General features: G+C 39.2%; 1 protein-coding gene across 5 annotated transcripts; it reads left to right on the top strand.

Moving 5' to 3' along the window:
- Nucleotides 1-4217: 4217 nt before the first annotated feature.
- On the top strand, nt 4218-17715 carry lrrc20 (leucine rich repeat containing 20). 5 transcript variants are annotated; one of them, XM_077230849.1, is made up of 6 exons: nt 4218-4352; nt 5332-5375; nt 5990-6080; nt 10635-10784; nt 11827-11994; nt 17507-17715. In XM_077230849.1, the coding sequence occupies exons 3-6, from the start codon at nt 6011-6013 to the stop codon at nt 17620-17622; spliced, it is 504 nt and encodes a 167-aa protein (XP_077086964.1). In that variant the 5' UTR covers nt 4218-4352; nt 5332-5375; nt 5990-6010; the 3' UTR covers nt 17623-17715. The 5 variants fall into 5 exon arrangements, with proteins under 5 accessions (XP_077086964.1, XP_077086966.1, XP_077086965.1 ...); XM_077230851.1 differs by having other exon boundaries at nt 4218-4377; nt 5336-5375; XM_077230850.1 differs by having other exon boundaries at nt 4218-4377.
- Nucleotides 17716-19207: the final 1492 nt, after the last annotated feature.

The raw sequence follows: 19207 nt of genomic DNA, 5'->3' as shown, positions 1-19207 counted from the left end.
AAAATGGATTATAAAGATCTCAAGCACTGTCTATGTATTTACAATTGCACCATGTGGTGGAGAATCTATGTAAATATTTATTGTAAATAATGCATAAATAAAGCCTTGATATTTATGTAAATATAATATATGAATCTTTGGATAAAGATTGGAGATCAGCCAATGCTATTTTTGCTAAAATAAATAAAAGTATTTGCCTGAAGGCTTTTAAACTCTGTTCTTTTCTGAATCATTTATATACAAAATATCCATCTATCTATCCATCTATCATCTATCTATCAATCCATCTATCTATCCATCTATCAATCTATCATCTATCTATCATCTATCTATTTATCCATCTATCATCTATCTATCTATATATCTATATATCATCTATCTATCTATCTATCTATCTATCTATCTATCTATCTATCTATCTATCTATCTATCTATCTATCTATCTATCTATCTATCTATCTATCTATCTATCTATCCATCTATCATCTATCTATCTATATATCCATCTATCATCTATCATCTATCTATCTATATTCCTATCTATCATCTATCTATCTATATATCTATCTATCATCTATCTATCCATCTATCATCTATCTATCTATCTATATTCCTATCTATCATCTATCTATATATCTATCTATCATCTATCTATCTATCTATATATCTATCTATCATCTATTCAATTCAATTCAATTCAAATTTATTTGTATAGCGCTTTTCACAATACACATTGTCTCAAAGCAGCTTTACAGAAAGTGCATTTCGGAAATGTACATAGAAAAATACAGTTAGTTAATCATGTATTAATTTATGGCATAACATATCGCCGGGCTTTGAGTCGTCTCTTCACAGGCGTTGGGGCATCTGAAGTCTCCGTGAGAGGCTGGATACAAACTGGAGCTGACGAACGCTATTTACCTCGGGACTAGCGTCCCGAGATAACAGCAGAAAGGCAGATGGGAAATAATTAGCATAGCTGATGTTCATAATGTTAATGCATTCGAACTGATTCAGCAGTAGTATTAAAGGTTAAGCATTAAGTGAATGCTTGGTTAAAGAGATGCGTCTTTAATCTAGTTTTAAACTGGGACAGCGAGTCTGAGTCTCGAACAATATCAGGAAGGCTATTCCAGAGTTTAGGAGCTAAATGCGAGAACGCCCTCCCTCCTTTAGTGGACTTAGATATCCTAGGAATGACCAGAAGCCTCGAATTTAGTGATCTTAAAGAGCGCGATGGATTGTATGGCGATAGAAGGTCTGTTAAATACACAGGAGCTAAACCATTTAGGGCTTTATAGGTCAGTAGGAATACTTTGTAATTGATACGTAACTTAATAGGTAACCAGTGTAGAGATGATAAAATAGGTGTTATATGATCATATTTTCTTGATCTAGTAAGAACTCTAGCGGCTGCATTTTGCACTAACTGTAGCTTGTTTATTGAGGATGCAGGACAACCAGCTAATAAAGCATTTCAGTAATCTAGTCTCGAGGTCATGAATGCATGAACTAACTTTTCTGCATCAGAAACAGATAGCATGTTGCGTAGCTTAGCAATGTTTCTAAGGTGGAAAAAGGCTGTTCTTGTAATATATGAGTTGCGGTCTAGTATAAAACCCAGGTCTTTTACTGTAGTGGATAAAGTAACAGGACATCCTTCTAAATTAAAGTTGTATTGTAAGGGATTTTGTCGGTAGTCTTTTGGACCAATAAGTAGTACCTCCGTTTTATCTGAATTTAATAGCAGGAAATTACACGTCATCCAGCATTTTATATCATTTAGACACTCTGTCAATTTAGATAAGTTAGTGTTTTCATCTGGCCGTGATGAAATATATAATTGAGTGTCATCAGCATAACAGTGGAAATTAATTCCATGTTTTCTTATAATATTACCAAGTGGCAGCATGTATATTGAGAATAGCAGAGGGCCTAACACCGATCCTTGCGGCACTCCATAGTCTACTGGCGTTATCTTTGATTTTTCCCCATTTGGTCTGATAAGTACGATCTAAACCAGCTTAATGCCTGTCCCTGAACACCAGTGTAGTTTTGTAGTCAATCCAAGAGTATTTTATGATCGATAGTGTCGAAAGCAGCGCTAAGATCGAGTAGAACTAGTATTGAGATACAGCCTTGGTCAGAAGCTAAAAATCTATCTATCCATCTATAATCTATCTATCTATCTATATATCTATCTATCATCTATCTATCCATCTATCATCTATCTATATTTATCCATCCATCTATCTATCTATCTATCTATCTATATATCTATCTATCCATCTATCATCTATCTATATATCTATCCATCTATCATCTATCTATATATCTATCTATCATCTATCTATCCATCTATCCATCTATCATCTATCAATCTATCTATATATCTATCTATCAATCTATCTATATTTATCCATCTATCCATCTATCATCTATCTATCTATCTATCTATCTATCTATCCATCTATCATCTATCATCTATCATCTATCTATCTATCTATATATCTATCTATCAATCTATCTATATTTATCCATCTATCCATCTATCATCTATCTATCTATCTATCTATCCATCTATCATCTATCTATCTATCTATATATCTATCTATCATCTATCTATCCATCTATCTATATTTATCCATCTATCCATCTATCATCTATCTATCTATCTATCTATCTATCTATCTATCTATCTATCTATCTATCTATCTATCTATATATCTATCATTTATCTATCCATCTATCATCTATCTATCTCTCTATCTATCTATCTATCTATCTATCTATCTATCTATCTATCTATCTATCATCTATCTATCTATCTATCTATCTATCTATCTATCTATCTATCTATCTATCTATCTATCATCTATCTATCCATCTATCAATATTTATCTATCTATCTATCTATCTACATATCTATCATCTATCTATCCATCTATCATCTATCTATCTATCTATCTATCTATCTATCTATCTATCATCTATCTATCCATCTATCAATATTTATCTATCTATCTATCTATCTATCTATCTATCTATCTATCTATCTATCTAAACAAAGTTATTTTTACAAATTAATTGTAATTGTATATTATTTGTCTGAAATCTTTTATATACCTCCTAAAATATATCACATATTTTATTTCTTATCCCAACATTTACAATCAAACAAGACTGTTAGAGAGAAAAGCCATTGAAAGCAACTTCTTTCTGTGAGTTTTTCCCCAAAGGTTTTATTGTCAAATTTTTTTTTTAAATAATGCACTGGAAAATCCTCATAACATCTTTACTTCTAAAGGCCTCGATGTCAGCCGCCTGTATCTCTAAAGATACCGTAGAGACAGAGAGCTGGAGAAAAGTGATGTGACTTCATACTTCAACATCCAGAAAAAACGACTGAACAAACTGGTTATGATTTCTAGAACTCAGACTATCGGGTTTTTGTCTTCGGGGTCACGGGTTCAACACAATCACCTGCCATTGTTCCCAGTAAAAGTCCTGATCCGGCAGAGACGTTCCAGAATCACAACTCTTGTGATCAGATTCAGGGGGAAACGGTACGTACAGTGTGTTTTAAGCTCTACATTAACAGCTGGTTTAACTAAATTATAGGTATATTTATGGGCTAAATATGGGACAGATGTGCCGATTAACAGACATATTTAACTTCTATTAATGTAGAAATGTGCTCTGCTCTGCTTTAACATATTTAAATGACTTTTGAGTTTGGTTCCAAAAATGTGCATTTTGTATTTAAAATTAGTTAGTATATAGGATGATAACAATCATTGATTTCTATTTTTATGAGAGAAGAATCTATCCTATAAAATAACCATGTTATATAAATATATATTTAATGATAAAATAAACCATGCATGTTAATTTTCAGGGCGTTAGAAGTCGTAGGGATCAGTTTTTGCATTTCTAGAAGAAGTTAAATCTAATTTGCAAAGACAGCATTGCAGAAATGTAGGTATACAAAGTGCTGTTTTCATTTTGTGGAACCTGGGTTAAAAATAGCCTACACTTAGAATATGGTTTAGGCTACATATTTCAGAATGTTAGGGAAAAAATTCTCATTGAATTCAAATTGTTTCTTAATATGCTAAATAACTAAATAACGAAGTTGAAAACCTGATAAGCAATTCAGAGCTGAAGTGAAAAGTCTTTCACAGCCCGTGCTGCCGTTAAGCAATGTGGCACGAGTTTTTACGGCAGTTGTAGCGGAATCCGGCATCGGTAGTCGGCAACTCGGCATGTTGCCTGTTCTCGCATTACAGAACAGAACATAAACTTACACACTTTATAACTAAACTAAGTCATCTGTCCGGTGAATGGAGACGGTGAGACAGCATCGCATGTCTGAATGTGAGGGTTTACTAGCTCTAGTCTAGACGATCAGTCTGCTTTACTTTACAGATTTGAATGTGTTCGTATTCTTACTTTAATGCCTTTAGTTAATGAATGGTATGACTTCATTCGTCGATAATACTGCAGTCCTTAAAGCCAGTTAATATTTGTGATGTAACATTAAATAATATGGTAATGTTCGTTCAGATTCAGAAATGCTCGTGCTATTAATAACGTCATGTGTTTCTATATTTGTCTGCTCAGCTGTTTGAGGCTTTGAATGCTTGGCTTTTTCTCATAATTGCACATTTAAATACATTACACTTTGAAATGAAGATGAGATGAAGGTAGATTTTAATTGAAATCTGTGTTTTTAGGACGAAAGTATGTTGGAAAAGGTATCAGGGCGAGACAGGATGTCGCCACATGTGTTTTAGCAGCTGTAATTTTTCTCTATTAAAAACTCTGTTGGCCAATGATGATATTTTTCTATATTACCTTTGACATTTTTTCCGTGTCATGAGTTATTTTGGGTTTTATAATTCTGTATATTCAATTCAATTCACATGTATTTGTATAGCACTTTTCACAATACACATCGTTTCAAAGCAGCTTTACAGAAAATGCATCCAGAGTCCACATTACAATTTAGAGTGATCTGTTAACAGAGGAAACTGTCTAAGTTATATATTTCAGAAATTTACATATACACAATCACAGTTTATATATATATATATATATATATATATATATATATATATATATATATGCTATGTTATGAGTTGTCTGAGCATATTCTTCAACTTGCAGAATTATAAAGTCCAAAACAACATATTATATAATATATGTGTGGATATATTTTATTATATTTATACTATATATGTGTGTGTGTGTGTGTGTGTGTGTGCATATATACACACATATATTATGTTAATATTTCTGATGTCACTGCATGTTTTTGCGCTCTGGCAGGAAGTGGCTGTCCGTGGCTCATACCTGTGACTTCCTGTGCACCTGTGAGTAACCCACCAATCACTGCCCAGATCACAATCCACTGATCCACCAATCACTGCTCAGATCACACCTGAATCCACCAATCACTGCTCAGATCACAGTCTACTGATCCACCAATCACTGCACAGATCACACCTGAACCCACCAATGCAATCACTGCTCAGATCACACCTGAACCCACCAATCACTGCTCAGATCACAGTCCACTGATCCACCAATCACTGCACAGATCATACCTGAACCCACCAATCACTGCTCAGATCACACCTGAACCCACCAATCACTGCTCAGATCACAGTCCACTGATCCACCAATCACTGCACAGATCATACCTGAACCCACCAATCACTGCTCAGATCACACCTGAACCCACCAATCACTGCACAGATCACAGTGCACTGATCCACCAATCACTGCACAGATCTCAGTCCACTGATCCACCAATCACTCCTCAGATCACACCTGAACCCACCAATCACTCCTCAGATCACACCTGAACCCACCAATCACTGCTCAGATCACACCTGAACCCACCAATCACTGCACAGATCACAGTGCACTGATCCACCAATCACTGCACAGATCACAGTCCACTGATCCACCAATCACTCCTCAGATCACACCTGAACCCCACCGGATGGCGGAGGCCGTGGCGAAGGTCGCCAGGAGGATCAACGCCACCATGGAGGAGGGCAGAGACTCGCTGGGTGAGACACCGTCTGACCACTGAATAATACCTCATTATCATAGGAATTGTGTTTTCATATTTATACCCTTGTCTCCTCTTCTAAACGCATGCATAACTCCTGATGTTAGAGTTGGGGTCCGTCGACCTCAGGGGACCGCTATAGGGGGATGTGGACATAAATGATAAAAAAATAAATAACATGAATGATTAAATAAATATCTGATTTAAATAAAACAATACATATTACATTAAAATTGATTGAAATTAATAAATAAATACATTTGATTGTCACAGTGTCTGGTTGTGTTCCCTTGTTTGTTACTAGAGGTCCTCGTTATCACGGTGTCCTTCACTATTGACTTCATTTCCCAGCATTCTGTCTGTCACTGTCACTCATCAGTTCATTGCACTTAGCTGTTCCCCGTCATCATTGTTCCCAGCTGTTCATTGTTAGTCTTGTTAGATCTGTGTATATATTCCCTGTATGTGTTAGTATGTGTACGGATTCGTTGTTAGATGTCACCACTTCCTTGGTCGGTTTTCTTGTTGGTTTGTGTTTTGTTTTCATGTTTAGTTGGATTTTGACCCCTGCCTGGAAGACTACGATTTGGATTACCCTTATATTAATAAACTGCTGCAAATTGGATCTTCTGTCCCGTGTGTGTCGTGACAGAACGAATCCGTCAACTCAGATCCAGTGGTATGTTTTTTAATATCTCCTCCCCAGCCACCGAGCGGGAGAGAAGGGAGTTTTTTAAGGGGGCCCGGTTGGTCAAGTTTCGCAGGTCCCGTGGAGGTCACAGTGGAGGATGTAGTCGGGAGATGATCCCTGTTCTGGTGGTCCCGGTTCCGGTGGTCCTGAGTCCGGTGGTCCGGAGAAGGAGAAGGAGACACAGCCCGTCTGCCCAGTCAGAGACTGTTCACGTCCCGTCTGCCCAGTCAGAGACTGTTCACGTCCCGTCTGCCCAGTCAGAGACTGTTGACGTTGCGTCTGCCCAGTCAGAGACTGTTCATGTTCCGTCTGCCCAGCGAGAGACTGTTCACGTCACTTCTGCCCAGCGAGAGACTGTTCACGTCCCGTCTGCCCAGTCAGAGACTGTTCACGTTCCGTCTGCCTTCATGGACCTGGACTATCTGGAGCGTCTGGCTCGGATCCTGGACATGTCTGTGTCTGCTGTTCCAGAGCCGGAGGCAGAGCCAGTGCCTGCTGTTCCAGAGCCGGAGGCAGAGCCAGTGCCTGCTGTTCCAGAGCCGGAGGCAGAGCCAGTGCCTGCTGTTCCAGAGCCGGAGGCAGAGCCAGTGCCTGCTGTTCCAGAGCCGGAGGCAGAGCCAGTGCCTGCTGTTCCAGAGCCGGAGGCAGAGCCAGTGCCTGCTGTTCCAGAGCCGGAGGCAGAGCCAGTGCCTGCTGTTCCAGAGCCGGAGGCAGAGCCAGTGCCTGCTGTTCCAGAGCCGGAGGCAGAGCCAGTGCCTGCTGTTCCAGAGCCGGAGGCAGAGCCAGTGCCTGCTGTTCCAGAGCCGGAGGCAGAGCCAGTGCCCGTTCCAGAGCCGGAGGCAGAGCCAGTGCCCGTTCCAGAGCCGGAGGCAGAGCCAGTGCCCGTTCCAGAGCCGGTTCCAGAGCCAGAGGCAGAGCCAGTGCCCGTTCCAGAGCCTGTTCCAGAGCCAGAGGCAGAGCCAATGCCTGTTCCAGAGCCGGAGGCGGAGGCAGAGCCAATGCCTGTTCCAGAGCCGGAGGCGGAGGCAGAGCCAATGCCTGTTCCAGAGCCGGAGGCAGAGCCAATGCCGTCTGCCTTCCTGGACCTGGACTATCTGGAGCGTCTGGCTCGGATCCTGGACATACCCGTGGCTCCTGTTCCAGAGCCGGAGGCAGAGCCAATGCCTGTTCCAGAGCCGGAGGCAGAGCCAATGCCTGTTCCAGAGCCGGAGGCAGAGCCAGTGCCTGTTCCAGAGCCGGAGGCAGAGCCAGTGCCTGTTCCAGAGCCGGAGGCAGAGCCAGTGCCTGTTCCAGAGCCGGAGGCAGAGCCAGTGCCTGTTCCAGAGCCGGAGGCAGAGCCAGTGCCTGTTCCAGAGCCGGAGGCAGAGCCAGTGCCTGTTCCAGAGCCGGAGGCAGAGCCAGTGCCTGTTCCAGAGCCGGAGGCAGAGCCAGTGCCTGTTCCAGAGCCGGAGGCAGAGCCAGTGCCTGTTCCAGAGCCGGAGGCAGAGCCAGTGCCTGTTCCAGAGCCGGAGGCAGAGCCAGTGCCTGTTCCAGAGCCGGAGGCAGAGCCAGTGCCTGTTCCAGAGCCGGAGGCAGAGCCAGTGCCTGTTCCAGAGCCGGAGGCAGAGCCAGTGCCTGTTCCAGAGCCGGAGGCAATGTCTGTTCCAGAGCCAGTGCCTGTTCCAGCGCCAGAGCCAGTGTTTGTTTCTGTGTTTGTTCTTGTGGCTTTTACAGTTTTGGTGTCTGTTCCTGAGCCGGTGTCTGTTCCTAAGCTAATGCCTGTTCCTGAGCCAGTGCCAGTGTCTGTTCCAGAGCTGGAGCCAGTGGCTGTTCTAGAGCCAGAGCCGGTGCTGTCTGTTCCAGAGCCGGTGTCTGCTATTCCTGAGCCGGAGCCAGTGCCAGTGTCTGTTCCAGAGCCTCTGCCCTGGCCGCCCGAGGGGTCTTCACCGCCCTGGCCGCCCGAGGGGTCTTCACCGCCCGGGCCGCCCGATGGACTGTCTGCTTCGCCCTGGCCGCCCGATGGACTGTCTGCTTCGCCCTGGTCGCCGGCTAAGTCGTTATTTCCCGTTTTTCTTCCCCTTCATGGACCTGGCCCACCATCCTTCCCCCTTGATCCTCCACCATTCCACCTCCCTCCTGAACTCTTGTGTTGTGTTGTCGTGGAGCGTCTGGTAGCTGCTCCGTAGAGGGGGGGTTATGTCACAGTGTCTGGTTGTGTTCCATTGTTTGTCACTAGAGGTCCTCGTTATCACGGTGTCCTTCACTATTGACTTCATTTCCCACCATTCTGTCTGTCACTGTCACTCATCAGTTCATTGCACTCAGCTGTCCCCCGTCATCATTGTTCCCAACTGTTCATTGTTAGTCTTGTTAGATCTGTGTATATATTCCCTGTATGTGAACGGATTCGTTGTTATGTCTGACACTTCTTGGTCTGTTCCTGATTTTTACTTGTGTTTTGTTATTTTTGTATTTGGATTGTTTACACGGTATTTGACCTTTGCCTGGACTGGATTTACGCTTTACGGATTACCCATTAAAACATCCTTACTGCACTTGGATCTGCTGTCTATCTCCCGTGTGTGTCGTGACATTGATTGCATAACAGTACATTAAAATGAATGAATGAATAAATAATGGATTTCAATAAAATAATACATATAACATTACATAAAAATTATTTATTTATACGTTCATACATTTTAAACAATTTGAATGTACTGCTATGTTTCATTTAAATCCATCTTTTATTTATTTATTCATTCATTTTGATCAATTTTAATATACTGATATGGTTTATTAATTATTTAAATCGATTTATTTTTCATTCAATTAATCAATTTTACTGTCATATAAATGTATATGTACACAATGTATTACTTTTTATTTACATGATCATTCTTTTTAAACAAAGTAATAGATATGACAGTACATTAAACTGATTAATTGAATGAATGAAAAAATAAATCGATTTAAATAAAATAATACAAATTACAGTACATTAAAAAATATTAAAATTGATTAATAAATAAATAAGAAATGGATTTAAATAAATAGTAGATATAACAGTACGATAAATACTGATTAAAATGAATTAATACTTTTATTTAAATAAAAAAAGATATAACTACATTAAAAATGTATTAAATTGAATGAATGATTGATTTTATTTAAATATATAAAATACATATAACAGTACATAAAAGATTGATTAAAATGAACAAATTAATTTATAAAAAGTTTGATTTAAATAAAAAATAGCTATAACAGTAAATTTTTATAGTGGATAGAGAAAAACAACAGAAAGTAATAATAATGTAACTTAATATTTTCCAAATAACATTTTACACTTTTTTTTCTTCTTTTTTTCATAGTACAATTTGGGTATAAATTGACTAACATTTCTAAACCCCCTCCATGAGGAAGATCATATTTTGGGCTCTAAAAGATTGAAATCCAAAGAAAGTCAAACTAAAATGTTTAAATGCTTTCACATTCTGATAATTGCAAGATAATATTCTCACTGTTCCTCATGGATACTGTTATTATTGTCTGGTTTTGTCTGTTTGTTTGAGCAGTAGGTGGAGCCGTTGTGCCGAGAAGCTCCTATAAATCACTTCATTCTTCTGAACATTTCCAATTGATCAAGTGTCATCATATCAATCATTTAATGTCAAAATAAAGTCACGTCGCAATCAGCAGCATTGTGAACCTCTGATTAAACACACACACACACACACACATCAAGTGCCTACTGCATTAATTTCTGATAGTATTTGTGGTGATTTTGTGAGTGATTGCACAATGTGTTGATATACAGAGGAACAACACAATCTCATATTAACAGACCCAGTCTGAATCAACTTCTGTGTTTTCCTCTAGATCTGTCCGACTGTGGTCTTGTTAGTTTCCCTGACGGCGTCTTCAAGATGATGCGCAGCTGCACACACAACATACACACACTCTCTCTGGCCAACAACCAGATCAAAGCCTTGAGCAACAAGTTCTTCCTCACGTTTACTCAGTTACGAGGTACGACTGTCTCTCTAGACCTCACCTTTCCTGACATACTGCACTTATTACTGATGGAAATTAATTATAGGATTATATATTAAAGTGTAATCCAGTGAAGTCTTTCGTATAAACTGATGAATCAACTTTTAGGAATCATTCTGACGTCAACGGAAAAACAGCTTCACATTTGTTCAAAATAAAGAAATCAATCAAATAATTATATTATTCAAACTCTACATTCTGAAGCATTGCAAATGATTCATTAAACAACGGTATAAAAATATTAACTTTGCTTTTGGCTTAGTAATATTAAAAAAGAAAATGAATAGTCTACTTTAATTCAACAAGGATGCATTGAGTTGATCAAAAGTGACAGTAAAGACAATTATAATGTAACAAAAGTTTATATTTCAAATAAACGCTGTTCTTTTGAACTTTCTATTCTTTAAAGAATCATGAAAAACAAAATGTATCAACTGTAGAAACAACTGTTTTCAACTGATAATTATCATAAATGTTGAATCAAATCATCATATTATAGTGATTTCTGAAGGATCATGTGACACTGAAGACTGGAGTAATGATGCTGAAAATTCAGCTTTGATCACAGGAATAAATTACACTTTACTATATATTCACATAGAAAACAGCTGATTTACATTGTAATAATATTTCTACTGTATTTTTTACTGTATTTTTGATTAAATAAATGCAGCTTTAGTGCAACAAAAGAGACATAAAACATCTTTCTATTGAGCTGCAGTTGCAAAATATATTCTTTACATCAAGATGTTTTAGAGTGACTTGCAGTAGTTGCATCAACTAGATGAAAATTAGCATTTATGCTATAATCTGGTTCATTTACAGTCTCTACACGAATGTAAGATTGTTCATTAATGTGCACTGTCACGAATAAATAAATACATTTGCACAAAAATAAGCAATTTGCAATGCTTCATGGCAGTTGTGGACTGGTTTCTAGCGCAGCCCAGCTCTGATAGATATAGATCACATGATGAGGATATATGTGTGTGTGTGTGTGTGTGTTTTCTTCTTGTAGAGGTGGATCTGCAGGGAAACGTCCTCACGAAGCTGCCAGAGGCGGTCGGAGACATGGAGCACTTGATCAACATCAACCTCTCCAGAAACCAGCTGACGGTGTTCCCCGAGCGGCTGATGGACGTGAGAAGCCTCGAGCACATCAGCGTCGAGGGGAACCGCATCACAGGTGTCCATCACAGCAATCGTGTCTTTCTTATGCTCAAACAGGGTGAAAAAGCGGATCTGGATCAGCCAATGCACAGTCCTAAGCATACAGCGGCTTTCCCAATCAGCGATTGGCTGTTTTATTTAGAAGGCGGGGCTTATTCAATTACATTCAATTCCCATTTTGTATAGCGCTTTTTACAATACACATCATTTCAAAGCAACTTTACAGAAAATGCATGAGTCCACATTACAATTTAGAGTGATGTGTTATCAGAGGAAACTTCCTAAGTTATGTATTTCAGAAATGTACACATACAAAATCACAGTTAGTGAAAAAAGTATTAATTTAAACAATGTAATAATTTAATGAATAATAAATGAATACTTGTTTGTTAACAAATGATTGACATTTAGAAAAATTTAATATTGCTGCATGTTTATTAATGATGATTATGATTAATATTCTGCGTGGCACTTTCTCCCGTTCATTATTAATATGAGTGCACCGTCTTTGTGTTTATAAAGTCTTTGATGTTAACTATATGCTTTTTGAATGAAAAGTTCACCCTACATTTTAAGTGCCCAAAATAGATATAATATTTCTATATATATATCAGTACATAAAACATTTATTAAATTGAATGAATGAATGAATTAAAATAAGCCTTAAATAAATAAAGTGATACATATAACAGTACATTAACAAAACACATAAATTGATTTAAATAAATAAAATAATACATATAAAATTGATTTTATACCAGCTTTATTTCAATTACCGAAAATGATTTTAGTTGCTTTGAGAAAGCAACTTGTAAAGGCGCTATATAAAATAAATGTATTATTATTATTATAAGTTAACAATAGCAACACTGATCTGCTGTTTTCCATGCAATGAAAGTGAACAGAAAGGAGTGCGTTCATGTTCCAAAAAGGACAAAATAAACCATAAATTATCATAAAACTACTAGACTACTGTTAAGATAATTCCTGGGCTTGACTCGGTACTTCTATTTTCCATACATCATCTGTTGTCATATATCTTTGAAATGACATGAGGATGAGTAAATATTGAATGTTTAGGTGAATGATCTCTCTAATTATGTTCCACACACAAAAATCAGGCATGAAGTGTGCTAGCACTGATGAACACTAATTGACTAATTGCAAGGCAACATGTTAATGAACTGTCATCAGGCCTGTGTCATTCACACTGTCCCTTCAAGACATCACTAATGGATTCAGAGTAATGACACATTTATAAAGCTGTTCTGGTTTACAGAGACACACACACACACACATCATACAAAACACACGAGTGAAAGAGAAACAAGATTTGAAAAATATAGCAGAATAATCTGCAATCACTCAGAAAACATTCATGCTAATGGCTGCGGGACATTTTTTACATTAAAATGATCAAAAGTAATGGATATCTGACCTATTTTAGGCCCTTTAAGATCTTTTGCATTGCAACATTATTCTCATGATCATTAAGCACATTTACCCTCAAATTGTCATTAGTGTAATTAAAGGAAATGTTTACGTATACATATTTGTACATACATAACACATTTTCTTTTGTAATTCTAAAAGGTTATTCTTCTTAAAGAAACTGTAATAAAAATCTTCATTGTTTAATTATGACAATAATGTCACAATGCAAAAAAAGTAATGCCTTTATATATATATAGTGCATTATAAACATGTTTTAATGCATTAAATATTCCTTGTTATAATGCATTAGGATATGAATACTTGTAAGCAGTACATCATTCATATTACAATGAATTATAATAATCTATTAATTGAACACACCTTTAGAACGTATAATGCATTAAAACGCATGGCGAACAACCATTTCAGCTGTAACCTGCAAATATTATAATGCATTTTAACTTTGGTTACAATTATTTGTTGCATTGCAACATACATTATGAATACCTTTATAAAGTTTATAAAACTTGTCAAACAGACAGAACGTTGACAGAGAGTTTGGGACCGAGCTGAGACACTCCCACAGATGCTTTAATTAGATGGAAAGTTCAGGAATAATGTCAGTCTATCACAGATAATCATGATATATTAAGTGTATCGGCTCATGCTGAACAAGAAATTCATTTCATTTTATTGTCAACAAAATTCAAACCCAGACGATGCCTCAGGATATATTAAAAAATGTATGCTTGTATGAATAATTGACAGATATAGACATTGAGGCACGAAACAATAACTTCTGATTTCCACAGTTTTCTGTCCGAGATCAGGATATCGAAGCAAATGTTGGGAACTTTTATGAAAAATTGCACAACAGTGAACCTAAGTTGTGATAATTAGAAGCAAACTAATAGGATTTCATATTTTATCCAGTATAATAGAAATGAAAAAATATGGGATTGGTCATATTTTTAATTTTTTTTAAAAAGAAGTCTCTTCTGCTGCATTTATTTAAATCAAAAATATTATTATCAGAAATATTATTACAATTTAAAATAAGCGTTTTCTATGTCAATATATAGTAAAGTGTAATTTATTCCTGTGATCAAAGCTGAATTACAGTTTCACAGCAGGAACAGAATGTCTCCATTTCATTATCGATTCACAGAGACTTCCATGATGCTTCTAAAAAGGATTCAATACAAATAAAACCCAGACGCTAAATAATGGTTTCCATGGCGATGTATTTTCTTAGTGATTATTGGATGGATACCGAAGATGAAAGCCTCTCAGAACGTAATAATCTCACACAAGTGCAGCCGATCTCAATGCAACATAATAACATCAACAGGCGACGGTGAAAAATAATGCATTCAAGAGAAGCGCCTCGACGGTTCACTGATAAACACTTCAGACTCTCGTTCAGGCCTCGCCGGGAGTTTAGTGCTTCAGGAACACGAGGGCTTTATCTTTTAAAGCTGAAGTAGGACATTTCTGCTTCACTAGGGGCTCAATAATGAGTGTTTCCCAACAGGTTTCCGGAGCATTCCCACACCCATTGGTCAGTCAGACCGATAAGCCCCGCCCTAATCTCATGTGATTGGTCCAGCCAGATGATGACATGTCGAACAAGCAGATCTGAAAACTAGTTGAACAACCAAAAAATTACGCGCTTCTGCTTTAAAATCTGCTGTTTACGTGTTCTTATAGTCATGGAAAACATGGTTAGGGAATTTTTAAATTGTGGGTTTTTTTTACCTTCCTCGCTCACTTACACAAGAATATTATGAGCGGCTTTTACGCGGTAAATTTCTGGCAAACACAGCTGCCGTTTTTTAGTTTATAGGTAATGTTAGTTAATGCATTGGGAAACTTCATACATCATCAACTGATCTGTGCGTGTTATTTCTTTACGATTAAACATTTTTAATGAGGAAAAAAATTTACCAAATGCACATTTTAGCTAATGAGAAATGATTCACAGTCTCTCTCTCTCTGACACACACACTCTCTCTCTCTCTCTCTCTCTCTCTCTCTCTCTCTCTCTGACACACACACTCTCTCTCTCTCTCTGACACACTCTCTCTCTCTCTCTCTCTCTCTCTCTCTCTCTCTGACACACACACTCTCTCTCTCTCTCTGACACACACACTCTCTCTCTCTCTCTCTCTCTCTCTGACACACACACTCTCTCTCTCTCTCTGACACACACACACTCTCTCTCTCTCTCTCTCTCTCTCTCTCTCTCTCTCTCTCTCTGACACACACACTCTCTCTCTCTCTCTCTCTGACACACACACACTCTCTCTCTCTCTCTCTGACACACACTCTCTCTCTCTCTCTCTCTCTCTCTGACACACACACACTCTCTCTCTCTCTCTCTCTCTCTGACACACACACTCTCTCTCTCTCTCTCTCTCTCTCTCTCTCTCTGACACACACACTCTCTCTCTCTCTCTCTCTCTCTGACACACACTCTCTCTCTCTCTCTCTCTCTGACACACACACTCTCTCTCTCTCTCTCTCTCTCTCTCTGACACACACTCTCTCTCTCTCTCTCTCTCTGACACACACTCTCTCTCTCTCTCTCTCTCTCTCTCTCTCTGACACACACACTCTCTCTCTCTCTCTCTCTCTCTCTCTCTGACACACACACTCTCTCTCTCTCTCTCTGACACACACACACTCTCTCTCTCTCTCTCTCTCTCTGACACACACACTCTCTCTCTCTCTCTCTGACACACACACACTCTCTCTCTCTCTCTCTCTCTCTGACACACACACACTCTCTCTCTCTCTCTCTCTCTCTCTCTCTGACACACACACACTCTCTCTCTCTCTCTCTCTCTCTCTCTGACACACACACACTCTCTCTCTCTCTCTCTCTCTCTGACACACACACTCTCTCTCTCTCTCTCTGACACACACACACTCTCTCTCTCTCTCTCTGACACACACACACTCTCTCTCTCTCTCTGACACACACACTCTCTCTCTCTCTCTCTCTCTGACACACACACTCTCTCTCTCTCTGACACACACACTCTCTCTCTCTCTCTGACACACAAACACTCTCTCTCTCTCTCTCTGACACACACACACACTCTCTCTCTCTCTCTCTCTCTCTCTCTCTCTCTCTCTGACACACACACTATCTCTCTCTCTGACACACACACACTCTCTCTCTCTCTCTCTCTGACACACACATACTCTCTCTCTCTCTCTCTCTCTCTCTCTCTGACACACACATACTCTCTCTCTCTCTCTCTCTCTGACACACACTCTCTCTCTCTCTCTCTGACACACACACACACACACTCTCTCTCTCTCTCTGACATACACACACTCTCTCTCTCTCTCTCTCTGACACACACACACTCTCTCTCTCTCTCTCTCTCTCTGACACACACTCTATCTCTCTCTCTCTGACACACACACACTCTCTCTCTCTCTCTCTCTCTGACACACACACACACACTCTCTCTCTCTCTCTGACACACTCTCTCTCTCTCTCTCTCTCTCTCTCTGACACACACACTCTCTCTCTCTCGCTCTCTCTGACACACACTCTCTCTCTCTCTCTCTGACACACACACACACACACTCTCTCTCTCTCTCTCTCTCTCTGACATACACACACTCTCTCTCTCTCTCTCTCTGACACACACATACTCTCTCTCTCTCTCTCTCTCTGACACACACTCTCTCTCTGACACACACACACACACTCTCTCTCTCTCTCTCTCTCTCTCTCTCTCTCTCTGACATACACACACTCTCTCTCTCTCTCTCTCTGACACACACACACTCTCTCTCTCTCTCTCTCTCTCTGACACACACTCTATCTCTCTCTCTCTCTGACACACACACACTCTCTCTCTCTCTCTCTCTCTCTCTGACACACACACACACACACTCTCTCTCTCTCTCTGACACACTCTCTCTCTCTCTCTCTCTCTCTCTCTCTGACACACACACTCTCTCTCTCTCTCTCTCTCTGACACACACACACACACTCTCTCTCTCTCTCTCTCTGACACACACACTCTCTCTCTCTCTCTCTCTGACACACTCTCTCCCTCTCTCACACACAGATTTGCCGGTGGAGAAGCTGTCTCTGATGCCTTCACTGAAGACTCTGGATGTGAGATGTAACCCGTTGACGGTCGACTCCTCGTCTTTCCCGCATCAGTTCTCGATCCTCACATAATCACACGGCTGATGCTGCTTGTTCTGTTTATATGCACTGGACCTCATGCTGTGCCTCAGAATTTTTCAATAAATATTTATTAAACTGTGCAAACGACTTTTGCTCTTATTTTAGTACAGTAGTGTTGGACAGATGGACACACGCTGCTTTATTTTCATTCCTTCTGTAATGGTAAATTATACTTCAAAACACTCAATATAGAAATTCAAAAAAGTTCTAGATCTCAAGTCAGTTTTTTTCTCCATAACGCCATTAAGTTTTCTATGAATATTTAATGCTGTGTTCACGTTGTGTCAGAATTATCATAATTATGACTTGCCCGTTCGGACTCAGAGATTGTTCGTTTCTGTGGCAACGTTCACAATTTGTATCCATGCATCCTTTTTATATATGAAAGGTAGATGAATATTGTTCAAAAGCATACACCAAATCAATGTAGTTAATATTAAAGAAAACAGTAGGTGCATCACGTTACAGGGGCAGTTAATAAAACATTATATTGAATTTGACTACTTTAAAGGGATAGATTACGCAATATATATATATATATACACATATATTCTGTCATAATTTACTCATCCTCATGTTATTTCTGTATTTTCTTCAGTGGAACACAAAAAAGATATGTTCATTTTTTTCAACAGGTTTTGTCTATACAATGAAATTCCATAAATGTGTTTATACTATATATTTTTATTATTTATGTATAATTTGTTTATAAATATTTGTATAACTATATACATATAGATGATTATACTTTTCAAAGGGCCAACATTTCTGTATTTAAAATCCTTTTTTTTAAATTGATTTCATGTAATATTCTAATTTTCTGAGATTTTGAATTTGGGGTTTTCATAAGCTGTAAGCCACAATCATCAAAATTATAACTTTTGCACAATATTCAAATTTTTCGAGTTTCACCTGTAAGTACACACACACACTTCACCTCTAGCATTGAGAATGAAGATTTTGAAGTTTCTGATTCTTAATGTGAAAGAGTGGGAAGAGAGAAATCGAGGAATACTTCAATCTCTCCAGTGAAGATCGCTCCTGGAGAAACACTGAAACACTGAAGCTCAACAGCTCGTTCTCTGTAATTAACAAGCTCACAGTAAACCAGCGCTGAGACCAGAGAAACCTCCAGATCCACACACACACACCTCCAGATGCACACACAAACCTCCAGATGCACACACAAACCTCCAGATGCACACACACACCTCCAGATCCACACACACACCTCCAGATGCACACACACACCTCCAGATGCACACACACACCTCCAGATCCACACACACACCTCCAGATGCACACACACACCTCCAGATCCACACACACACCTCCAGATGCACACACACACCTCCAGATCCACACACACACACCTCCAGATGCACACACACACCTCCAGATCCACACACACACCTCCAGATGCACACACACACCTCCAGATCCACACACACACCTCCAGATGCACACACACACCTCCAGATGCACACACACACCGCCAGATGCACACACACACCTCCAGATGTACACACACACACACCTCCAGATGTACGCACACACCTCAGATGTACACACACAC

The sequence above is a fragment of the Siphateles boraxobius genome, unplaced genomic scaffold (assembly GCF_051911475.1).
Source record: "Siphateles boraxobius isolate OS27281-9 unplaced genomic scaffold, OSU_SipBor_1 151, whole genome shotgun sequence".
Classification (NCBI taxonomy): Eukaryota; Metazoa; Chordata; class Actinopteri; order Cypriniformes; family Leuciscidae; genus Siphateles; species Siphateles boraxobius.
This window is presented reverse-complemented; position numbering and strand designations above follow the sequence as displayed.